The 24,959-nt window shown below is 55.6% G+C and overlaps 2 protein-coding genes across 2 annotated transcripts; one reads left to right on the forward strand and one right to left on the reverse strand.

The window, feature by feature from the left end:
- The first annotated feature begins 260 nt into the window (after positions 1-260).
- NPAS1 (neuronal PAS domain protein 1) lies at positions 261-15,766 on the forward strand. The gene is made up of 11 exons (XM_045845283.1): positions 261-382; positions 811-1,046; positions 8,225-8,298; positions 8,546-8,635; positions 10,169-10,343; positions 11,680-11,795; positions 11,995-12,152; positions 12,676-12,782; positions 13,417-13,564; positions 14,572-14,666; positions 15,175-15,766. Exons 1-11 carry the CDS (start codon positions 261-263, stop codon positions 15,636-15,638), a joined length of 1,785 nt encoding a protein of 594 aa, XP_045701239.1. The 3' UTR covers positions 15,639-15,766.
- A 97-nt stretch (positions 15,767-15,863) lies between these two features.
- On the reverse strand, positions 15,864-18,125 carry TMEM160 (transmembrane protein 160). Its single transcript, XM_045845285.1, has 3 exons — positions 17,890-18,125; positions 16,765-16,857; positions 15,864-16,211 (listed from the first exon to the last, which is right to left on the reverse strand). The coding sequence occupies exons 1-3, from the start codon at positions 18,095-18,097 to the stop codon at positions 15,946-15,948; spliced, it is 567 nt and encodes a 188-aa protein (XP_045701241.1). The 5' UTR covers positions 18,098-18,125; the 3' UTR covers positions 15,864-15,945.
- Positions 18,126-24,959: the final 6,834 nt, after the last annotated feature.

Raw genomic sequence — 24,959 nt, forward strand, 5'->3', positions numbered from 1 at the left:
TGAGCTTCGCCTGGGCCTCCGCAGCAGGGCGGGAGCTGCGGGCTCTGTAGCGGGGCCTCCAGGTAGGGGAAACTGAGGCATCATCCGGCTCCAGCTCCTGCTGGGACCCCGAGCCCCGCTCAGACCACAGTTTCCCTAGCGGTTCTCCCGGGACCCTCTGCGGACGCTGAGCGCTGCCTCCGGTTCCTTCCCGCCTCAGAAGACGCGGGACCCGAGTCCCGCAGGCTGCTCCGAGCCCGTCTGAGCGAGTCCCCGCGGAGATGGCGGCCCCCTATCCCGGCGGGGGCGGCAGAGGAGAGGTCAGATACGGGGCCGGTCGTGGTGGCAGCGTCCCGTGGGACTTTTTGCCCGGGCTCATGGTCAAGGCCGCGCCCGGACCCTGGTGAGCAAAGCCCCGTCCCTCGGGCCTGGCCCTGCCCCGAGCCGGCGTCCCGGTAGAACTGGCACTCACTTCTGCCCCATTCGTTCCCCCGGGCCGGGATTTCTCACCCAGAGTCGCTCGGCCCGGCCGTGGTCCTGTCACCACGCCAACTTGTGGCGTTCCCAGCCCCTGCCTCAGGGTCACACCCAACACTCCTCGACGCGCCCCTCTTCCTCTCCTTCCCCCACTACCGACGCCCCACGTTCTGTGCCCACGGCCGGGTGTGGAATTCACACTCAGGCTCTGCCCTCACCTCCAGAGTGTTGAATCCACTCCCAGCGTCCCAGCCCGTCCCTGAGGCCCCAAGAGGCGGGGTCCCTTCCCTCAGGCCTCGCACCCCCGAACTCCGGGGCCCCGCTGATGCTTCTTCCTCCGCGCCTCCCGCCCAGCCTACTGGCGCAGCGCAAGGAGAAGTCCCGGAACGCGGCGCGCTCGCGGCGCGGGAAAGAGAACCTGGAGTTCTTCGAGCTGGCCAAGCTGCTCCCGCTGCCCGGAGCCATCTCGAGCCAGCTAGACAAGGCGTCCATCGTGAGGCTCTGCGTCACCTACCTCCGCCTGCGCCGCTTCGCCGCGCTCGGGGCGCCGCCCTGGGGGCTGCGAGCCGCCGGGCCCCCCGCCGGCCTCGGTGAGTGCGCATGCGCCGGGGGTGCCCGGGGTGGGTGACGGGGGCCCCAGCGCCTTCCCCCGGGGCCAGAGGACTAGGGTTTCCAGAGGCTCGCCCAGCTCCACGGCGCCGAGGGAGCATAGAGTTTGGAGTCAGAGCTTCTGTGTGCGCGTATCAGGTGCTTTTACTCTCCAGGCCCCAGTTTAGTCATCTGCAAAACGGGCACAGGAGGTAGGGGAGCTTTCAGGAACTCTGGCCTCATCCAGGGCCTGGCGACACCAGGGATACTAGTAAATGCTATCGTTTTTATTAGAGGAGATGAATCATTATGATTGCAAAGGAGACCCGCAGTCCCCTGATCGGGTCAGAGGGAACCCCTCCCATCTACTGAGGCGCAAGAGACAAACCCCACCCCCGCCCCGCCCCGCCCTGCCCCGCCCCCAGACCCGAGGGGCTCCAGAGGGAACGCAGTAACTCCGGGCTCAAAATTCCCAGTTTGGGAAAGCGGGAGAGAAACAGTGTAAGATGGCAGGTAAGACGGGGGAGCTTCAGAGTCACCTGGGGCCCTGTCCCCCCTGGAGCACTTCCCCCATTGGGACCCAGCGGGTCACCTCACCTGTCTGCGCCTCGTTTGTGAAATGAGAGTCATGATGAAACCTCCCCCCCGCCACCCCCCAGCCCCGAGGTCTGAGGAGCAGCTCTGTGTAAAGACCTGGGGCCACCCTGGCCTGGAGCAAGCAACCAGCGTGTGGTCACTATTGTTATCAGTGGCGACCCTGCAGGGCATTGGGGGGTGGGGGGCTGTGGTTTATTGAGCATCTACTGTGTGCCTGAGGCGGACAGACCTCATAGAAGTCCTGCATCGCTGGGGCTGATGTCCTAGTGGCCAAGACACAGGGACCAAATAACCAAAGAAACAGAATCTATAATATGTAAATATAGAATATGTAAAACACAGATATATATAGATATCTACTTTTATTAGTATTCAGACTTTATTACTGATAGATAACACACAAGTGCAATGCTATCCTTTCTTTTCCGCAGTACTGCTTCACTCTTATTACTAGAAGAAAGTGAATCGTGTTAATCTGAGGTCGCAGGTGACAGGGACAGGGGACTCCGGGCCACTCTCACCTTCCCAAAGAAGAGGTGTCCTTAGCGTGGGGTTGGGGGGCTTCCAATTCCCCTCCTGCCCCCGTCCCAGGGGGGAGGGGGAAAGAAAATAGCATTGATTAAGCCTGCAATAAATCACCATTTAAATTTAAATAATCCGGCTTCCCAGGCGGTAATTAGGGGAATTGACTGGCACCGAGAGAATGCGGCATTAGAGCCTCTGATTACTGTCATTACCGCGAACAACATGTGCGCGGTGGGGGATAAACATCTTGTCTATTGTCCCAGAGCCCAGGCAGAGAAGCGGGGGTGCACCGAGAGCCTGCGGGCGTCCAGCCCCCCCACGCCCCCCGCATTGCCTGGGCGGGCCAGTCCAGGGGCCAGGGGCTCACCGAGGCCACAGCACTGAGTGGACTGACCGCCGACTTCACCAACCCCCTGCCTGTGAGCCAGGCACTGAATGGGGGGGACTGTGTAGACTCCCTCCCGTACTCCCCAGATTAGGGAATCAGGGGTGTCTCCTGCTCCATAGGGCCTCCCAACAAGAGGCCGAGTGTTTGCTCCTGTAGTTCAAATGGGTAAACTGAGGACAACGTGGTAGCAGAAGTCAGAGAGCAAGGCACTGAGCCTCCCCCTCTCTGAAGAGGAGGGGGCTCCCGTGTTCTCCTTAGTAATAATAATAGTGGCCCTGGCAGGCTAGCTCAGTTGGTTACAGCATCCCCATACGCCAAGGTTGTGGGTTCGATCCCTGGTCAGGACACATACAAGAATCAACCAATGAATGCATAGATAAATGGAACAACAAAGCGATCTCTCTCCCTCTCTCTCTCTCTCTCTCTCTCTCCCTCTCCCCCTCTCTCTCTACCTCCCCTCCCCCTCTCTTCCGCTTTCTCTCTGACCAATAAATTAAAAAATTTTAAAAAGGAAATGCATGCAACAGTGAATACATTTTAAAAATAATAATAGTGAGAGTAATAATATACAGCACGTTAGACACTGCTGAGTACTATATACAATTAACTCACTTAATCCCCTCAGAAACCTGAGGAGGGAGGCCGTGCTGTGCTTCTCAATTTATTTTTTTAAGATTTTATTTATTTATTTTTTAGAGAGAAGGGAAGAGAGAGGGGATGAGAAACATCAATGTGTGGTTGCCTCTCGCGTGCCCCCTACTGGGGACCTGGCCCACAACCCAGGCACTAGCCCTGACTGGGAATCAAACTGGAGACCCTTGGGTTCACAGCCTGGCTCTCAATCCACTGAGCCATGCAAGCCAGGGCGCCTATCTCACCTCTTTAAACGCCCCCTCCCCTTCCCACGCTGGCCACCTTGCCGTGGTCCAGGAAAGCAGGCCCTCGCCCGGGGCCCTTTGCACAGGCCCTCCCTTCCCTCTGAGTGACAGCCCTTCTGCAAGCCTTCCCTGACCACTCTGCTGAACTCAGCAACTGCCCAGCATTCCCTGTCTTCCTTTCCTGCCCTATATCTTTCCATAGAACTATCACCTGACACTATTTCTTATTTCTCTTATTTGTCAGATGTCTCTCCCCACAGCACCATGTTTCCTGAGTCTAGGACACGGTAAAAACTCACTCCCACAGCTGAGTGACGTGGAATGGGATGAGGGCAGAAAGGGTGGCATCTTAATCCACAGGTCAGGCGTGTGCTGTCTGAGAAAGTGACCTCTGAACTGAGACTGGAAGGAGGTGAGGAAGCAAGCTATGAGGAGAGCTAGAAGAGTTGGTGTGGCTTAGTGGATTGAGCACTAGCCTGCAAACCAAAGCATCACCGGTTTGATTCCCCAGTCTGGGCACATGCCTGGGTTGTGGGCTAGTTCCCAGTGAGGGGTGCATGAGAAGCAACCGCACATTGATGTTTCTCTCCCTCTTTTTCTCCCTCCTTTCCCTATAAATAAATAAAATCTTTAAAAGCCAACAGCTAGAAGAGCAGCACGTGCAAAGGCCCTGAGGCAGGTTGCAGCCAGCTTGCCGGGGTGAGGGAGTCTGGAGAGGAGTGAGTGAAGGAGTGGTCAGCAGTGGGTGGGCCCTGCAGGGCCTCGTGGGCCGTGGCAAGGACTTTGTCTGTTTCCCAGAGTGAGATAGGGGCCACGGGGGCTGTGGGTGTGGGTGGGAGCAGGGAGCCCCGTGAGGAGGCAAGAGCAGTGGTCCAGGTGGCAGGCAGGGCAGCTAGACCACCAGCGTGGGGGCTATGGGGTGATAGGTGGTGGAATTGAGGTGATGCCTCGAGCCACCGCCCCACCTGTAGGACTTGCAGAAAATGGCCACAGGTGTGAGAGACAGAGGAGGTCAAAGTGCAGGGTAAGGAACTCCAGGAAGGACAGAGATAGTGTCGTAACACCACCAAGTAACATGGGTCATCCCTCCTAACGCTGATAAGAATGGCGGTGGGACTCAGGAATGAGGCGCTGACCCTGTGCACACCTCTGCACTGCGGCTCTATCCCTGGACCCACTTTATGGATGAGGCTGAGGACCATGAAGGCCCAGGAACTCTGGTTGGTGGGGCGGTTCCCCCTCTCAGACCTCTGATGGGTAATGAAGTCCCAGCCCTTTCTCCCCACTCACATCTCCCTCTCTGCCCCCCAACCCCCAGCAGCAAATCCCTCCAGGCGATTGAGAATGGGAGTGGGAGGATAACCCCTTAGGCCTGGGAGAGGCCTCCAGTCCCCAGTATGTAAGGGATGGCGTGACTGGGACAGTTTTTGTTCCCCAGCAGAGCAGAGCTCCGATAAGAAGCAGCAAATGTCTGTTGAATGAGCGAGTGATGGCTGGGGACTGGACATGAGGCCAGATGTGGTCGTAATGAGGGGGCAGACAGGGGAGTGACCAATGTGGGGGACAGAGGAGTTGAGGCATTTGGGGAGGAGAGGAGGAAACACAGGGGCAGGAGTTGGGGGACTGGAGGATTTGGGAAGGGAGAGCCTGGGGGTAATAAGACGCACGAGTCAGTGATGGGGACAGACCCCAGGGCTCTCTGTCCTGGGAGGAAGAGCCAGTGGCTGAGCCCTACCCACCACCACCCCCGCCCGCCCCGCCCCGGCGTGCCCATTAACGACGTTAATTGCAGCCGTTCAGTCTGACCTGGGCTGATCCTCTGAGAGGGAAAATGAAGGAATTAGCAAAAATGACAGGGGAAAATTGCAACAATTAGCAAGCAGCATTGTTCCCGCCTGTCACCCGGCTGCTTCGCGCTGCATCTCGGGGGAGGGGTCCCCATTAACCACCCCCCGCCCCCAGTCACTGTTCCTGGAGTTCCAGGCGAGGGTGGGAAAGGGAGGTATCAACCGCAGGACGTCGGGAGCGCTGGGGGCAGGAGGCGTGGCCTAGACGTCGGGGGCGGGGCCCCGGGGCTGCTCCCTGATTGGGGGGAGGGGCGGGGTTTCTTCGCCGCCTGGTGTTTTGATGGCCTGGAAATAACAATAGTAATCACACTATTAATACTCGTGCTAGCTCCGTGTTTCCCCGCACCTGCTGTGGGCCAGGCCGCCCGCCCTAGGCCCTTTCTAGAAGTTGCTTACGCTGACAGAATGCTCAACCAGCCTGGGAGGGCTGCGCTCTTGGCAAACCCACTTGACAGAGGAGGGAACTGAGGCACAGAGAGACGTAGTGGCTGGTTCCAGGGAGCACAGCCAGGGAGGGACAGCCTTGGGACCAGACACGACCTGGACCCAGCCCTGCAAGAGCCAGGCGCTTGGGACTCTTGAGGTCGCCAAGTCCTTCACGGAGCTCCCCAGTCTGGGCACCGGGCCCTTGAGGGGTCGTTCTCCACAAGATCAGGGAGGAGTTCCTGGGTGGGAACAGGGTCCATGACCTCAGCGTGGACGCCTGGAGCCCTCAGCCAGGGGCCTGGGGCTGGGTCAGGGGATCTCTGTCTCATTGGCCATCAGCAGCTCCCCGCCCCTTTCTCCGTGTCTGTCCGTGCACCTCGTTTCCTCTGTGTCCCCATCTCTTTGTGTCTCTCTGTCTTTGTCTCCATTCCTATGTCTATGCAAGCCTAGGTCCCTACCTCTTTAAAAAACGTTGTTTATTGAGGTAAAATTTATAACACAAAATTCACCATTTTTTAAAAGATTTTATTTATTTATTTCTAGAGAGAGGGGAAGGGAGGGAAAAAGAGAGGGAGAGAAACATCAGTGTGTAGTTGCCTCTCATGCCCCCTACTGGGGACCTGGCCCACAACCCAGGCATGTGCCCGGACTGGGGAATTGAACCGGTGACCCTCTGATTCACAGTCCTGTACTCAATACACTGAGCTACACAGCCAGGGCAAAATTCTCCATTTTAAAGTGTTCAGTTGAGCGGCATTTAGGACATTCACTATGTCAAGCAACCCTCACTTCTGTCTAGTTTCAAACTTTTTCACCCTAAAACCCTGTACCCATTGGCAGCCACTGGCTGCCTTTCCCCCCCTCCCCCCACCCCAGCTCCAGCCCCCCGCCACCACCGGTCTGCCTTCCGTCTCCATGGGTTTCTCTATTCTGGACATTTCATATAAATGGAACCATACAACGTGTGGCCTCTCATGTCTCCTTTCTGTCACTTAGCACAATGTTCTCAAAGTTCACCCAAGTCGTAGTGCGGATCACTGCTTCGTCCCTTTTCGTTGCTAACTAATATTCCATTTTCTGGGCACAGCACATTTGGCTTACCCATTCATCAGTTAATGGACGTTTGGCTTGTTTCCACCTTTGGGCTGTTAGGGATAATGCTGCTGTGAACATCTACATACAAGTAACTGTGAGAGTGTGTTCTCCATTCGTTTGGGCATACGTGTGAGCCTACAAATGGGATTGCTGGGTCAGCCGGTAACTTTGTGTTTAACTTGAACCCACCGCACTGTTTTCCAGGGCAGCTGCACCATCAGCATTCCCACCAGCAGTGTGCGGGGCGAGGGTGTGGGGGGTCCAGTTTCTCCACACCCTCTCCACACTTATTTTCTGGGCTTTTTTCCTAGCCATCCTAGTAGGGGTGAAGTTGTCTCTCACTTTTTTTTTTAAAGATTTTATTTATTTTTACAGAGAGGAGGACAGAGGGAGAAAGAGAGGGAAAGAAACATTGATGTGTGGGAGATACATGACTAGTTGCCTCTCGCACGCCCCCAACTGGGGACCTGGTCCACAACCCAGACACGTGCCCTGACTGGGAATCGAACCAGCAGACTTTTGGGTTCTCAGGCTGGCACTCAATCCACTGAGCCACACCAGCCAGGGCTCTCACTGTGGTTTTGATTTGCATTTTGCTAATGACTAATGAGTTTAAGCATCTTTTCATGTGCTTATTGGGCGTTCGTATATCTTGTTTGGAGAAATGTCTATTCAAGTCCTTTGCCCACCTTTTGAACTGGGTTCTTGTTGAGTTCTAATGTCTTTCATCTCTTCCTCCTTTATATCTCTCTGTGTTTCTTTGTCTAGCTGTTGGTCTCTCTGTATTGTTGTCTCTCAGTCTCTCTGCCTCTCAATCTCTCTCTGTCTCTGTGTGTGTGTCTGTCTCTGTCTCTGTGTGCGTCTTTCTCTCCTGTCCAGTCTCCTCTCTGCCTCCTCCTCAGCCTTCAGGTCTGTGCTCAGCTGCCATGCCCCCTTCAACAGGCCTTACCCCATCCCCTTCATTCACACAAGCTCTTTGATTCTTCATAGCACTGGCCACAGGTGATAATTCTGTATTTGTTCGTTTTTTACTTCTTCAAGTGTCCCTGGTCTGGGTGCCCCCGGAGGGCAGGACCAGGCTGTCTGGGCCACCTCACTGTTCCCAGCACTACCCAGCCCCACAGTGGGTGCTTGGGGAGAGTTTCCTGAATGAATGGATGGGTAGATGGGTGGATGGATGAATGAATGAATCCCTTTCTGCATCCCCTGGCATCTCCCTGTCTTTCTGGCCTACCTCTGCCCCTCTCGCTCCTCCCCACATCCCAGGTCTCTCTCCCACAGGGTCCAGGGCCCCTCAGCACCCCAGGATGGCCATAAGACAGGGGAAGAGAAGAAATTTGTAGCCTGGCTCCCTAGGGTCCTTCCCAGAAGGCCAGGGCCAGCTAGAACGCAGGCCCCAGCCTCACCTCTCCCTCTGCCCCCAGCCCCAGGCCGCAGGGGCCCCGTGGCACTGGTCTCCGAAGTCTTCGAGCAGCACCTGGGAGGACACATCTTGCAGGTGAGGCCCCTTCCTTACCTGCTGCTCCTTGCTGCCACCTGGTGGCCACCCTCTGGGAACTGCACTCTTTTCTCCGGCATCCATCCCACCCAGAGCACCAGGACTGGGAGGTGGATGCTGGGGATGCCTGCCTCTTCCCAGGGCCACCGAAGCCCCGTCTTCCCCTCAACAAAAAATCCATTCTAGGCAGAGGTAAGATTTCAGAGCCAGGCTCTTCTCTCCCCACTCCCTGTCTCTCCTGCTCTAGTCCCTGGATGGCTTTGTGTTTGCCTTGAACCAGGAGGGGAAGTTCCTCTACATCTCAGAGACCGTCTCCATTTATCTGGGCCTTTCACAGGTAAGGACCCTCAGCAGACCACCTGGACCCTGGCAGCTTACACCTCCCTTGGCGGCCCATGCATGCCCCTCTTCTCTCCAACCAGCATGAAAAACAGATCCCTGGTTTCCACAGTGAGTGCCTTGGCACTCCACATGGCATCCAACACGGCTCCTCTTCACAGGCAGCAGAGGGTTTTCGAAGTCAAGGTCAATTAGCAGAAAGGAAACAAATTAGCAGAAAGATCAGTTTGCCAGTGAGTGGTGGCCAAAGGCACCATATTTGCCAAAACTTGTTTCTTCTTAACAATTCGTATAGGATTACAACAGTTTGTATAGGAAGGCTTAGGATTCTCGAGCTTTGGAAGGTTTTCTGTGGCGTCTGAAAGCTCTAAGTGTTGGCCTACAAACAGGAAGGTCGCTGGTTCAATTCCCAGTCAGGGCGCATGTCTGGGTTGTGGGCCAGGCTCCCCAGATGGGGGCATGCAAGACGCAACCCATTGATGTATCTCTCACATCAATGATTCTCTCCCTCTTTCTCCTTCCCTCCACTCTCTCTACAAATAAATAAATAAAATCTTAAAAATAAAAAATAAAACAGATCCCCTATCGCCTCTATCTGGCATCCTGGCTCCTTGTGGCCTCTAGGCCTTGCCAATCCATCCAAATGCAAATTGCTACCAATGTTCTTAGACAGATTTTGGCAAATGGTACATTTAGAAAATTGAGTGCTTCGGTATTTGGCCTTTGTGAGCAGGTTTTCAGTGGGTTGCTGGAGATTTCTGGCAGAGGAAGACTGCGCAGGAAGGGGAAGATGGACAAGAGAAAGAGAGGGAGAAGGAGTGGAGGAAAGGCTTGAAGCTGGTGTGGGAAGGGTTTAACGAAGGGGAGGGGTTCGGGGGGTGAGACCAGCCCTGGGCCAGTGGGAGCCATGGGAGGTCTCTGAGAGGAGGAGGGCCCCGGTCGGGTGAGAAACTTAGGGAGGGGTCCCCAGTTGAGCGGGGCCTGGAAGCCGGAACACCAGTGAGGGTGCCGAGGCAGGAACGCAGCCGCGAGAACACGGGGGCCTGGACTGGGGGAGCTGGGGCCAGCAGGGGCTGCTGCAAGATTTGGGGGCGGGGGTGATGAGTCGAACGTAAAACTCTGTCTAATGCAAAGGTTCTCGCTCGTTAAAGAGTTAGAAAACCATTCTGTTGCTTGTATCTTGAATTTCATTGCTGTTGGGACGGCCTGTGATTCGTCCACCGGCACAGGTGTTTGCTGTAAGATCGAGACTCCGACCCCGCCCCACCCCAACTCCCTGCACAGCTTCTTGATAGAGTAGGCAAGGGCGGAAAATCATTAATAATCACTGGCTTTGAAGTGGGGAGGGCACGGGAAGAGCCCAGGTTTGCTTCCTCCTTTAAAGAAAACTTAAAAAAAAAAATTCTGATGAAAACACAAGACCGTCCTGAAGCATTCCTGCTTGTGGGCTAACAAACCTTTGGTCAACCCGGCGGGCGAGAGGCTGCGCGCGCACCTCACCCGCCCCTGCATCCCCCTCCTTGGCCGGCAGGTGGAGCTGACGGGCAGCAGCGTCTTCGACTACATCCATCCTGGGGACCACTCAGAGGTGCTGGAGCAACTGGGGCTGCGGACCCGGACCCCCGGGCCCCCCACTCCACCCTCCATCCCTTCCTCTTCCTCCTCCTCCTCATCTTCCTCCTCGCTTGCTGATACCCCTGAGATCGGTAATTCCAAGGGCCCCCAAAGAATGAGGCCTGATCAGGAAACACCCAGTACGGTGTATCCAATTATGTTTCATGTATACAAACCCCACTCTCCTTAGAGCTGTGCAAAGCAAGTTTTTGCAAAATGAATCAGAGTCTCAATTGAGGCAGGAAGATTTGGTTCCCTAAGACTGCCTGGATCCCCCAGTTTTGAGCTTCTAAAAGAGCCCTCTGGCTGCCTGTGGGTGACAGAACCAGCCCTTGTAAATAAGGACAGCGCCCACTCACACGGCATTCGAGTGTGCCATGACTCTAAGTATGTGATTTCACTGGATCCTAAGCACAGTCCCACAAGGCAGGGCCTCCTATTCTGTCCACTTTACAGAGGAGGAAACTGAGGCCGAGCGCAGCCAGGTTAAGTCGGGTGTCCCAGATCACAGGGCTGGAGGCCGAGGAGCTGGACTGCAGCCCAGGTTTGTCTGGGATCGGGATCCGAGCTCCTCAGCTCTCTCTCCAATGGAAAATTCCACTCCGTGCTGAAGAGGGAGGGTGTTGGAGGCTATTCTGAACGTTCCTTTTGGCTCTGAGATCTTTAGGGGACTGTGAGATTACCTTCCCCGTAAATAAGGTTTTCTCATATGGGGTTTGCTTTACACTAAAACCATCTGAGTTGTCAGCAGCGATCGCAAATTTGGGGAGATGTTTGGGATGCGAGTGAGGCTGTGGGTATGTCTGCACCTCGGTCTGAGGCACAGGTCATCTGGGTGTGAGCATATGTACAGCTGCACCACGGGATTTTGCAGACTAACTTGTGTTTGTCTTATCTGTTGCTACACTCTGGGGCCCTGCTCTGTGCCCAGCTCTGTGCTGCGCAGGGCTGGGGACATAGTAGTGACAGCAGCCCCAACCCCTCCCTCCCACAGCTCACAGTCTAGTGAGGGAGGCTGACCCATCCTCAGCACGGGCAGGGCTGTGGTAGAAGACCCCCAAGGGTGTCTGACCCAGCCCGGGGGGTCACAGAGGGCTTCCTGAATGTCTGACCTGAGACCCGGAGGTCATAGCTAGAAACAATGGCAGTAGGAGGCAGCTCTTGCCCAGGTTCTGAGTCCTGTGGAGCCACGGCGACTTCAGGACAGGGAAGGACAGGGTCAGAGATGAGCTTCAGAAAGCCCTGGCTGGCGGCTGCTGCGAGGGGAGGTTAGGGTGCGTTGTCACTGAGCTTGTAGGGCCATTAGGTGGGTCTCCGAGTGTCTGCGGCCATGACCCCGGTCTGGCCAGCTCTGCAGGCAGCAGGGAGGGGCGTCTATGTGTGTTTCCCCCTCCTGAGCCCCTAACTTTCCTTCACTCTCTGCCCCAGAGGCCAGCCCCACCGAGGTGGCCCCCTCCTCTGGGGTCCAGGAGCGCTCCTTCTTCATTCGCATGAAATCCACACTCACCAAACGGGGTCTGCACGTCAAGGCCTCGGGGTACAAGGTGGGTGTGAGCTCTCTGGCCCCAGCCTCTGACTTCCGTGTCCCCTCCTCCCCTCGCCAGATGTGTGGGGGGGGGGGCTCCTGCATTCCTGCCAGCTGTGTCCCTGTGCTCATGGGTGACAGCAAGTGCCCAGGGTCCTAGTGGGTTAAGGTGCTCCTGCCTGGCCCCTCCTCCAACCACGCCCACCCACCATCTGCAGGTCATACATGTGACCGGTCGCCTCCGGGCACGTGCACTGGGCCTTGTGGCCCTTGGCCACACGCTGCCCCCAGCCCCCCTGGCTGAGCTGCCGCTGCACGGACACACGATTGTCTTCCGCCTCAGCCTGGGCCTCACCATCCTGGCTTGTGAGAGCAGGTAGCGGGGTGACGCTGAGGCGGGAGGAAGGGGGCGTATGGGAGAGCTGGGCGTGCGTGCTGGGGAGCCACAGGGGCCGCAGAGCAGTGGAGGGGAAGGGAAGGAAGGCGTGAGGACCAGACGGAGCCTTCAGGGTGGAGGACTGCGCATGGAGGAAGTGCAAGCATGGAGGAGGTGCGAGCGCACCCGTGGGGGCGCTCCGCGTGGACCTTTGCTCTTCCCCATCCCATCTCTCTGGCCTCTCAGCCCCTCATCTCTCATCCACTCTTTCTCCTGCGCCACGCAGCAAGGAAGGGGAAATAGTGAACTAGTGAGACGGTACCCACGCCCAGGGGTGCCCTCTGCTCGCGTGCCTAGAACCACTCGGGGACAGACATTATTGCAGCCATTCTGTAGAGGGGGAAACTGAGGCTCAGAGTACTCCAGAATAAGAGTGGTGACCCTAGGTGATTCCAGAACCAGCCCTGCCTCTTTTCCCCACCCCTGGGCCTCCACTCCTGCTCCCTGTCGCCCCTGCCTTTAGAGTCAGCGACCACATGGACCTGGGGCCCTCGGAGCTGGTGGGCCGCAGTTGCTACCAGTTTGTCCATGGACAGGATGCGGCCAGGATCCGCCAAAGCCACCTGGACCGTGAGAACCCTTACCCCTGCCTCCTGCCTGCCATTCCAGACTTCAGTACCCCCAGTGCCCTGCTCCCTGGAAGTCCCGTCCACTTCAGGGCCACCACAGCCGCTCCTGGTAGCAGCTCAGCACAGGAGGGCAGCCCGGAGCCCTGAGCAGTGCCTGGATGGGGGGCGGGGGTAGGAGTTGGCTGTGGGGCCTCTGACCCGCCCTTAAAAAGTCCAGGTGCTGCATTAGCTCCAGGCCTTTCTCACTCTAGCTCTGTCTCCCTCTGTGCTGCTGTTGCCTTTGTCTTCTCCCCGCCCTCTGCTTCCCTGGCCCCCGTCTCTCTCTGCACCTGTCCTCTATCTACCCCCTCTGCACCTGTCCCCCATTCTCCCCCTGCACCTGCCCCCCATTCCCCCCTGCACCTGCCCCCCATTCCCCCCTCTGCACCTGTCCCCCATTCCCCCCCTGCACCTGCTCCCATCTCTGCACCTCCCTCTCTCCTTCTCCTCTCTGCCCATCTCCCCGTCCACCTCTTGCCCCCTCCCCCTCTCCTGTCCATCTGTCTCACCTCCCTCTGCCTGTCTCTTCCTGTCCTCCTATCTCTTTGTCTCATGCCCATTCCTTCTGGTCCCTCCTGTCCCTGGGCTGGGCCCAGTGCTGGACAAGGGCCAGGTGATGACCGGGTACTACCGCTGGCTGCAGCGTGCCGGGGGCTTCGTGTGGCTGCAGTCCGTGGCCACGGTGGCTGTGAACGGGAAGAGCCCTGGGGAGCGCCACGTGCTCTGGGTCAGCTACGTGCTCAGGTGAGGGCTGCACCCACCCGGCCCGCAGGGAGCTGGCACCCCTTCAGAAGCCTCTGCTGCCTCTCCCCACCTCGGGGTGGAGGGTCCTCAGGGAGGGGTCAAAGAGAGGAGGGGGAGTGGGGGACAGAGAGGGCCAAGGCCTGGAAGTGGAGCATCCTTGCTGCACGCGGCAGAGGAGCGGGAAGTGGGTGGCACTCCCAGCCAGGCCGGGGTGGGGCCGCCTTGGGCGCAGGCTGAGCGTCTGGACCCTGCACCGGGGCACTGGAGAGCACAGCAGGGTTTAAAGCTGGAGAGGGTCATGGTCAGATTTGCCTTTTTTAAAAAAAGATTTTATTTGTTTTTAGAGAGAGGGGAAGGGAAGGAGAAAGACAGGGAGGGAAATATCAGTGTGTGGTTGCCTCTCACTTGCCCCCTACTGGGGACCTGGCCTGCAACCCAGGCATGTGCCCTGTCTGGGAATCAAACTGGCGACCCTTAGTTTTGCAGACCGGCACTTGATCCACTGAGCCACACCAGCCAGGGCTCATATCTGCCTTTTGGAAAGACCCCTCTGGCAGCAGTGAAGAGGGCGGTCTGAGGGGCAAGACAGGGGCTAGGGGACTGTGGGGAGGCTGGAGCAGACCCTGGGAGATGCCAGACCCTGCAGGGAGGAGCGCGGCAGCCACCCATGGGGGCCTAGGACTCGGGCCTTGCTGGGCCCGGACCCAGGCCTGAGAAGAGTGGCAGTTCAGAGGGGAGACACTGAGGCCAGGTGAGCATGAGGTGCCTGGGGGACACCCAGGTAGTGGCATTCAGGGACCATGCCGCAGGTCTAGCCTCAGGAGATGGGGTCGATCTGGGGTAGAAGCCAGCTTGCAATCTCGGGGTCCGGCCATGAGGCACAAGTCTCTCGGGGTGTTCAACACTCAGAGCGGGAGGGGAAGTCTGCACCCACAGGACTGGGGGGCCGAGGGGCGTCTGCCCCTACCCAGGAACCCTGGCTCCCCACCCGACCTGTCTCACCCCAGCCACCCCGAGGGCGGCCAGACACCTCTGGACGCCTTCCAGCTGCCAGCTGGCACGGCCCGTGAGGACACGTCCAGCCCAGAGCTGGAACCCACAGGTGAGCCCACCTCCCACCCCGGCCCCTGGGAGGCTCTGCCATGTGACCCCTGGGACCCGCACTGTCCAGTCCAGAAGCCACTAGCCACGTGTGGCCGGCTACTTACATTAAAGCTAAGAATCCAGGTCCCCTGGTGTACTCGGCACACTGCAGACACTCTGTAGCCACACATAGTGCGTGGCCAATGTGCTGTGTGGCGCAGATGTGGCCGTGTGGTGCGGTCACGGAGGAGTCTTGTGAGCGCAGGTCTAGAACGGGGTTTCTCAGCCTCCACTCCACGTAACTCCTGGCCGGGGGCGCCGTCCAACGCATTGCAGGGCGCTTAGCAGCATCCTCCCCAGTTGTGACAACCACAACCCGTCGTCTGCAGACAGGGCCAAATGTCCTCTGGGGGACCTCACCCCACCCCCACCCCCAGTGGAGACCCACCGAGCTCAGCTTCGTTCCACAGACGCATGGACAGAGGGCTGGGGACGCACACACAGCGCCCTTCAAAATCCTCTTTCAGAGCCAGCGCCTCCAGTGCAAGGGAAGCAGGCTGCTCCCCTGGACAAGGACGAGGCCCCCCAGACCCAGGGCAAAGGCATCAAAGTAGAGCCTGGCTGGGGGGGGACGAAAGACGCAGAGGACAGTGGGGACGAGGAGCCGACTGGCCACCCGGCCCCAACGCGGCGCGAGTTCACGTCGGTCATCCGGACAGGGGCCCTCAAGCAGGACCTCGTGCGGCCCTGGGGCCTGGTGTCTTCCGGGGATCCCCCACCCTCCCTGCTCCATGCGGGCTTCCTGCCTCCTGTCATGCGGGGCCTGTGCACACCCAGCACCATCCGCTATGGCCCCACGGAGCTGGGCCTCATGTACCCGCACCTGCAGAGGCTGGGCCCGGGGCCCGCCTTCCCGGAGGCCTTCTACCCACCTCTGGGCCTGCCCTACCCAGGGCCCACAGGCACCAGGGTGCAGCGGAAGGGGGACTGATGCCTGGGACAGCCTCCTATAGAGCTGGGCTCGGGGGGGGGCAGGCACTGGCCCCTGAGGGGGTAAGGAAACAGGGCTCTCGGCCCCATCGGGGCACTTTCATAATTAAAGACCTGCTCCCCAACTGCAGCTCGGTCTCTGGGGGTCACGGAGCTCCTCCCTGCCACCCCTTCCACCCCCCTCCCGCAGGCCCAGCCTCCCCTGTCACAAGAACCACCACTGGGAGCGAGGGGAGGGTCAGGTTTTAATGTCCTGGTCCTTGGGGCCGGGCCAGCCGTCACCCGGCCATTGCCCGCAGCCCTGTTGCTCACTCGGGCGGTGGCCGGCCAGCTTCGTCGGGACCTTCTGCGGTGGCTGTCCCATCATCCTCCGGCACCAGTTCCACGTCCAGCTCCAGCTGGCCCATGTAGAGGCCGACAGCACAGGCCCAGAGCAGGCCAGCGGCCAGCACGGCGCCCACGCCTGCGGCTGCGCCCCCCAGTGAGAGCTGCATGGGCCCCCGCAGCGCCGCCAAGCCCACCACATAGGAGGCACCGCCCCACACCACGCACAGGCCGCCCAGCAGGAAGAAGCCTATGGGAGAGGGTGAAAGTCAGAGTCAAAGCAGGGGAGGGCCCAGGGTCCTGGGCTGGGGGGTGGGATCCTGGAGACAGAGCAGGGTCAGCAAACTAAGGTGGACTTACAGCGGGGATGGGGCAAACTCAAGGGCAGAGCAGGGGTCAGGGGTGGTACAGAACCAAGGCCACCAGGCATGAGAAGGTATCAGAGGGGTATCAAAGACTTAGAGGTGGGGGGAGCTGGTCTGAGAGCAAAGACAGGGTTAGAGGGGCAGGGGCTGGACTGCCCTCATCTTTGCTCACAAGTCAGATTAGAGGGGTAGCCCCATAGCCATGCCCTGAGCCACCCGCTCTGGGGGGTCTAGTGCCCACAAAATGGAGGTGGGGTGGGGAGGTGGAAGGTCAACACAAGTGAGGGTGAGACAGGTTCTGGTGGGGGAAGAAGGAAGGGTTCTTCACTTACTCCTGGGGGCGGGGAATGGGGCAGGAGGAAATCTACACTCACCAGGGAGGGGGTTCTGCATTCCCCAGTTGGTAGGGCGAGGGCAAGAGTGGGGATCTGCACTCACCATAGGCAGCTTCCCGACCCATGTCACTCTGCATGAAGGAGATGACCCCGATGCCAGATGCCAGGAGACCATTTCGAAACCAGGACAGGAAGGCTTGGAGGGAGGTGGGAGAGGAAGGAGAAATTAGCATCAGCCCAAACCCTGCCCCCAAAGCCCCTCAGTCTAGACAGTCAAGCTGAGGGGCTTCTAATCCCACCACCCCATCCTGCTCCAGATTCCCACCATGTCCGCTCCCCCCAACCCTATGTCCCCAAACCCTCTCTGGTCTCCATCTCTGAGCCCCTTTTCCCCAAACTCTGCAACACTGAGCAATTCAAGTCCGCAGAATCTGGCGGAGGATCTAGGGCCGAAATTGCAGAACCTAAATCTGAGGACAGGAAGACTCCAAGAGGTCATCTTGGTCCACCTCCTCCCCATATGTGTATCCCCACAGGCTGCCCTCACTTCTTTCTCAGACCTCCTGACACAAACTGTTCCCCTCCCCAGATTTGATGTCATTCACATCCGTTCAAGTCCCAGGTGTGGATGCTAACGGGCTGGCTGGGTTACAAATCCCCCACCCCTACACCATCCTGTATCGAGACACCCCATCCTCTCCTGGCATGACGTGAGGCCCCGCCCCCTGCAGCCTGGATCACCTCGCCCTCCAATCATCCCATAGCTTTCCTACTATTGGTTGTTCCCTCCTCCAATCAGAAACTTCGCCCTCTTCTGTGGGGATCCGTACTCCCGCCTTATGCAGGGTGGTCGCCTCTTCAATCCCAAGTGACCCTTTCAAGGAGGACCCCTCCTGTACACAATTTCCCGGCCCTTAGCCCTCTTTGGAAGCCTCTCTCGTCTGGACTGCACAATTCCATCAGGCTGCCTGTCCTAGCCAGACCAGCCTCCCCGACCCCTACTGCACCCCACTAACCCGTCCCATCCGCAAGCCCTTCTCCTTTGCGGACACACTGCGCTCTTGCAGCCGGCGCTTCCCTGCGAGTATACGGAAGCCCTTCTCCCTCCGGCGCCGGGGCCCTGTTTTCAGCAGACGCCCCACCCCCTTCTCCGACTCGCAAGCGCGGACTGCTCCGCTGTCCCGAGCCCCGTCTGCCGGCCGGGACCACCCCCACCCCAGCCCCAGACCTGTCTCATGCGCCTTCCGGAGGAGCCAGGCGTCCGCGCGGTCCAGCTCGGACACGGGGGGCGGCGAAGCCACGGCGCGGGGACCGTGGCCCGGGGCGAAAGACCCCCGGGCGCCCCCGCTCCGGGGCCGCGAAGGCGGCAGCAGCGCCCCCCGGAAGCGTAGTCGGGCCAGGCAGGCGGCCCGAGCCCACCACCAGCCGCCTCCCATGGTTCGCACTACGGACGCCGCGCCCAACCCCGCCTCACAATGCGTCCGTAGGCTGAAATACTCGTCACTCACACAGAGCGGCTCATCCATTGGCTTCGCGCACGCCACTCAGGTTCAGTGTTCGCCGTCCATTGGTCAGAATGGCAAAGATTCCCTCTTCTGTCATCTGTGCCGGTACTAGGCGTCCCACCTTGGTTCTGCGGCTGGACTACGAATCCCAGCGGTCTCTGTGCCCGGGGAAGGCCGGTCTTCAAAAGCCGGAGGCGCGACGTCTGCCAGGACTTGTAGTTTTTGTTGATAACTTCAATTTCAATAGTCAAAAAACAAAAAACACCTGGCTGGTGTAGCTCAGTGGATTGAGCGCAGGCCTGCAAAACAAGGCGTCGAGGTTTGATTCCCAGTCAGGCACATGCCTGGGTTGAGGGCCAGGTCCCCAGTAGGGCGCCTGTGAAAGGCAACCACGCATTGATGTTTCCCTCTCTCTCTCCTTCCCTTTCCCTCTCTCTGGAAATAAATAAAATCTTTTTTTTTTTTAAGCAAAACTTTTGCAAAGTCTCGAAGAGCCCAACGGAGAAAGTGAAATTCACCAGAAATCCCACTAGTGAGCGATTTTTAATATTTTATTTTATTCCTGTTCTGCATTTATTCCTGTCCTATATTTTATTATATTCCTGTCCTCTTTTTTTCTATGCAGATGTAAAATAAGATGCTCTGAAAAAAATAATTTTTTTCATATTACAATAAATCACAAACATTGACCAGTGGTATCCTTTTTTCCACAGCATAATTTTTAAAATAATTTTTTAAACATGGGACAAGATGCAAAAGGTACAAGAGCGTCTAATGAAAAGTAATTGCCACCAGTGTTTCCGCCAGCCCATTGCCATGCCCTGTCCCGCAGACTCAAGGTTAACGGTTCATAGTGACGCATTCATTACAAGGATGGAACACAGGTGATTTCCAGGCTGCAGGTTGTTTCCCAACTCTCCTGCTGTAAACAATTGTAGTTTCCTTGCAGGTGTAAGCTTATGTCTGAGTCTGGAGGGACCTGAACCCACTGCAAACTTGTCTCCAGCTTCTGCCTCTGGGTCTACATACGGCTTTATGTATCCCCTGTTGACCTTAAAATTGTCTTTTTTTTTTAATCAGCAAAATGGGTTTATCCGGGAATAGCAAAGAATTACAATTCAGGACAAGCAAGCTATAGAAAAACCGGAGGCAAATTCAACAAAGGAGACAAATATTACTTAAGGGAGAAGGAAAAGGTTAGGAGGGCTTGTTTTGAAGGAAGACTCATTGGGGAAAAGCGAGAGTTCAGGGAGATGACCATGTCTCATGGCTGAGCTGCTAGGGGAGTTGATTTCTGATAGGAGATGCAATGTACATCTTCTGCTGGGGTCTATGACTGACGATTCTTTTCTGTTGCCTTTTTTCCTTTTGGGTCTTGTCTGTAATTGACTATTTTTCCTGTAATTGACATCAAATGGTACTGCGTGAGAGCTCCCCCTTCTGGTCACATGCAAGAAGCAACCAATGAATGCATAGATAAGTGGAAAAATGAAGTGATGTCTCCCTCTCTCAAATCAATAAACTTTTTGTAAAAAAAGCAAAGATTTCCACTCTCTTTACTTCTAATCCACATTGTATCAGCGGTCTAGCTAGTGCAACAAGGCAACAAAAAGAAAGAAAAGGCACTGCTCTGGCTGGGTAGCTCAGTTGGTTAGAGCGTTGCCCCAATAAACCAAGGTTGCAGGTTCGATCCCCGGTCAGAGCACATGCAAAAATCAACCAATGAATGCATAGATAAGTGGAACAACAAGTCAATTTAAAAAAAGAAAAGAAAAACAGGAATAAAGATCAGAGGGAAGAAGTAAAGTTGTCAATATTTGCACACAATGTGATTGTTCACGTAGAAAATTCTAAGGCATCAGAATAACTACTAAAATTAAGTGAACTTTGCAAGGTGGTAGAATCCAAGATCAGTATACAATATCCTAGCTGGAAGCAATTGTAAAATGAGATTGAAGATAATCCCCTTCACCATAGATAGTATCACAACCAAAAATTCTTAGGACTAAATTGAACAAGAGACAAGCAAGATTTCTACACCTCTACACTGCAAAGAACAAAATCCTACTGAGAAGATTCAATACGTGGAGGTGCACACCCTGTCCGCGGATTGGAAAGCTCGCTCCTTGTGAAGCTTACCTTCTATACGGACTGCCGTAAATAGATAAGAACCTTGCTAAAGTTCTAAGGAAAGTGCAGGGGACCCGGGGTGTCCAGAGAGGACACCCAACCCGGCCGAGATATGGGGTCAGCCAGGGGGTGTGTGAGTTGAAACCTGAGCTCGGAGGCGGCGTGATCGGGTAAAGAGTGTTGAAAACCGTGCAGAGAACAATCGGGGCCCAAGAGAGCTTACCCTACAGTCAGTGTAGGAGACTGAGCATAAATAATAAAATAAATTCAAATTATTTGCTATCATGAGATGGTTTCCTTGCTTGCCTGTGGGCAGCTGTGACAATGAAATTTTCTGAGCTGCCCTGGGAGGGTGCAGAGATCTTTTGAATCCCAAACGAGAGCTCTCTGCCCATCCTAATCACAGCCAGAGCAAAGCCTCAATGGTCTTGAATCTCCAAAGGCACTCTGTTCAGCTCCTGGGTCTCTTTCAGCTCCCGATCCTGCACACTAGGGAGCCTGGAGGATTTGTGCCGGGGCAGGCCATGTTCGACTTACCTGTTCGGATCACTCCGCCTCCCTGTGGAGAACGGACTGTAGCAGAGACAAATGGGAAACTTGAAAATGAGTAGGCGGATCTGCCTCGTGTGGCTCAGTTGGTTGAGCTGTGTCTCATGAAAGCAAATAATCATGAGTTCGATTCCTGGTCAGGCCACGGGCCTGGGCTGTGGGGCTGGTTCCTGGTGGCGGGAGCGCAAGAGGCAACCAGTCGATGTTTCTCTCCCTCTCTTTCTCCCTCCCCCCCCTAAATAAATACCAAATTTTTCAGACTGTAAGACGCACCGGACCATAAGACGCACCTAGGTTTTAGAGGGAAATAGGAAAAAAAATTTTTGAAGCAAAAAATGTGGTAAAATATTTAATAACATAAATAACACAGGTCACCGCTGCCCCACCCACAGCGAGCCAGATAAGCTACATTCAGACTATAAGACGCACCCCCCTTTTCCCTCCCAAATTTTGGGGGAAAGTACGTCTTTTTTTTTAAATACTTTATTTATTTTGAGAGAGAGAGCGCGAAACATCAATGTGTGGTTGCTGGGGGCCATGGCCTGCAACCTAGGAATGTGCCCTGACTGGGTATCGAACCTGAGATGCCTGGTTCGCAGCACACGCTCAATCCACTGAGCTACGCCAGCCAGGGCAAGTGCGTCTTTTTTTTAATAGATTCATTTATTTTTAGACAGAAGGGAAGAGAGGGGAAATGGGAGAGAAATGTCAATGTGTGGTTGCCACTCACACACCCTCACTGGGGACCTGGCCTACAACCCAGGCATGTGTCCTGACTGGGAATCAAACTGGCGACCCTATGGTTCGCAGGCCAGCGCTCAATCCACTGAGCCACGTCAACCAGGGTTTGCTTGCTTTTTTTTTTTTTAAGATAAAAATGCGTCTTACAGTCCGAAAAATGGGCTAAATAAAATCTTTTTAAAAAATAAAAACAAAAGGGACAGGCGACCCCATCAGTAGCTATCTCTTTCTCTCCGTTCCCAGCCCAAACCCTTGAAAACTTTCACCTGCACAACTGAGACTGGCCAACGCATTCATTGGCCCCCAGACCCCCTTGGCGCGGGTTCTCTGGGTACTAACACAGGAACCACTTACAGAGTATCTGCGAGGTACCGAGGTCTGTTGGAGACACTGGGGACGTCCCAGTGAACAAAACAAATCACGCACAAACAAGGATGTGTCCCAGCCTATGGACGTGACACGATCAGGGAAGAGGGACCGAAGAATAATTAATGTAAAAACCCGTCGAGTGTAAAATCCATAAAGAAAATGGATGAAGGTGACGAGGTAGAGAGTGAGAAGGTGAGGCCACCAGCCTCCACCACTGTCCCCGAGACTGGTGGGGCCTCCTCCCACGCCCAGTCAGGGCTGGTCTCTGGGACCAACACAACGCTGTGGAAGTGACAGAGTGGGGACCCCCCCTGCCCCTGTGGGTCTCTGGGTGACTGCTGCCCTGGCCCAAACCTCATGAGACGCAGAGCGGAAGCCCTCAGCTGAGCCGCTCCCTCGGGATTCCTAACCCGCAGAGGTGAGGTGATAATACCCATACCGGTTTATGGTTTTAAGGCACTAGGTTCTGGGGACGTGCCCCGTGACAAGAAGTCAGCCGAGCAGCGATGAGGAGGAGGTGGGCTGCTCCAAGCAGAGAGGACAGCGAGTGCAAAGGCCCTGAGGCTGGAGTGTGCGTGAATGTGGAGGAGTGGCTGGTGTGGGTGCAGCAGGGCGAGCGATGGGGAGAGTGGGAAGAAGTGGAAGTCCCGGAGGGGATGCAGGCAGGGAGTTCTTGAGGTCTTGTGGGCAGAGGTGAAGGCTTTGTATTTTATTATTTTTTAAAAGATTTTATGTACTCATTTTTAGAGAGAGAAAGGGAAAGGGAGGGAGGGCGGAAGAGAGGGAGAGAAACATCGATTGGTTGCCTGTTGCACACCCCCAACCGGGGCACAGGCCCACAACCCAGCCATGTGCCCTGACTGGGAATCGAACCAGGACAATGCTCCACACTCTAAGCCACAGCAGTGAGGGCCACAGGGTGTTTTAAATGAGTATGTAGTCTGTCTCTCTCTAAACCCTTCCATAGCTCTCCATCCTATTGGCCCAGGCCCCTTGACCTCTGCCCTTTCACCTCCTGCAGAAAAGAGCTTACATTTTATGAAGAGGGCAATAGGTTTGAGAGCTAAGGTAGGGGTTACATTTGGGGAGGGAGTCCAAATGGGCTGGGATAGAGAGCCTGCCTGCTGGCAACAAACGTTAAGCATTAAATGGGCTTAAGGGGGAACTGAAAATATTTGAGGCACATTGTTCACATTCTTGGCTGGTGAAATGGTGAGGGGAGGCGGGGGCAGGGGTGCAGTGGGGAGGGGAATGCCAGGAAGGGCCAGGGCATTAGAAAACAAATCCTCCTTAAAGAGACAGAGCTGACTGGATCAGGTTCTGCTATGAATCCTCGGGAGCTTTGACAAAACACTAACGCTCCAGCCCCACACCAACCAGCGCCATCAGCGTCTGACTGGGCGTTGGTTTTCTCTTCCAATGAACGAGTTTTTACTTGCCACAAGGAACGGTAATTACGTGACACTAAAGCCACGGTGGTAATTATGCAGCAATGCATAACTGTAATCAGATATAGCAACATGGATCAAATCGTCACACTGTACCACCTGAACTCATACAGTGTTCTATAGGTCAACTATATCTCAATTTAATTTTTTTTTAAGAATGCATTTTTATCAAGAACTCACCAGGCCCTGACCAGGTAGCTCAGTTGGTCAGAGTATTTTCCCGATATGCCAAGGATATGGGTTCGGTCTCCAGTCAGGGCACATATAAGAATCAGCCAATGGGTGCATCAGTAAGTGGAACAACAAATCGTGTTTCTTTCTCTTCCAAAAATCAATACATTTTTTTTAAAAAAGCTTACCAGATGTCAAGAATGGTTCCCAAAACTGGACATGACAGCGGACCAAAGGGATACTAGCTTTTGTAGCAGGACAGTTTAGAGTGTGAGGGAAAGGACAGTGTCACCTGGTGTCACCCACAGGTCAGGCGCCTATCCGGGCTGTCCTGTAATTCCTTCAGCGGAAGTCTAACATTTTCCCTGGACAGGTACTCACTGCCACTCATGCCTCACCCTCCGTGGGGCCCCTCGCCTCAGCAGAGCCGGGCTGTGCAGCTCACCCCAGCTGAGAACCAGCACTGAACTGAAACATGTCTCCTTGTCAGTTTCTCCGAGACAGGCACTTCCTGTGACCCACACTGGTCAGTTACTTACTTCCCCATATCTATCCAATTTGCACTGTCTGCAAACCCCTCTTACCAGAGAAAAACAACACTTAAAAAAAAAAATCCTCGCCTGAGGATATGTTTGTATTGATTTTACTTTTTAGATTTTATTTATTTTTAGAGAGCAGGGAAGGGAGGGAGGGAGAGAAACATCAGTGTGTGGTTGCCTCTCATGTGCCCTCCACCAGGCACCTGGCCCACAACCCAGGCATGTGCCCTGACTGGGAATCGAACTGGTGACCCTTTGGTTTGCAGGCCTGAGACACACAGAGAGAAACACTGATTGGTTGCCTCCCATATGCACCCCGACTGGGGATCCAATCTGTAGCCAAGGGTGTGTCTGATTGGGAATTGAACCCACAAACTTTTGGTTTATGGGACGATGCTCCAACCAACTGAGCCACCTGGCCAGGGTGAAAAGCAGTGCCTTCGGTTTGATTTTGAGATGCTGGCAGATCTCTGAAAAGGAGGCTTCTCCCTGCCGCCGTGGTCTTTTTCAGTCACGTTTCTCATCTCAGTCTGAATGTGTTGTCTTTGGCATCTCTGTAAGTTCTGCTTTTTTCATGAGGTTGATTCCTAGATTCCTTAAAACATTTATCACTTTGAGGAAGATTCTCTGATTTCCTGTAATTGTCCTGGTTGATCACAGAAGAATGCTGTTGATTTTTTAGTTCTAATTTCAAACTCCATGAGATCCAACCCTTTAATGCAGGCGGTCCAGGGGTTGTCAGTGTCTTCACAGGGCTGGGCAACCATCGCCAAGCTCTACCTGTGGAGCCTTTCACTATCGCTAACATCCTGTTAGCAGTTGCTCCCATGCCCGCTCCGGCCCCCC

This window comes from Phyllostomus hastatus, unplaced genomic scaffold (assembly GCF_019186645.2).
Source record: "Phyllostomus hastatus isolate PE091 unplaced genomic scaffold, TTU_PhHast_1.1 phas_contig_468, whole genome shotgun sequence".
Taxonomy (NCBI): Eukaryota; Metazoa; Chordata; class Mammalia; order Chiroptera; family Phyllostomidae; genus Phyllostomus; species Phyllostomus hastatus.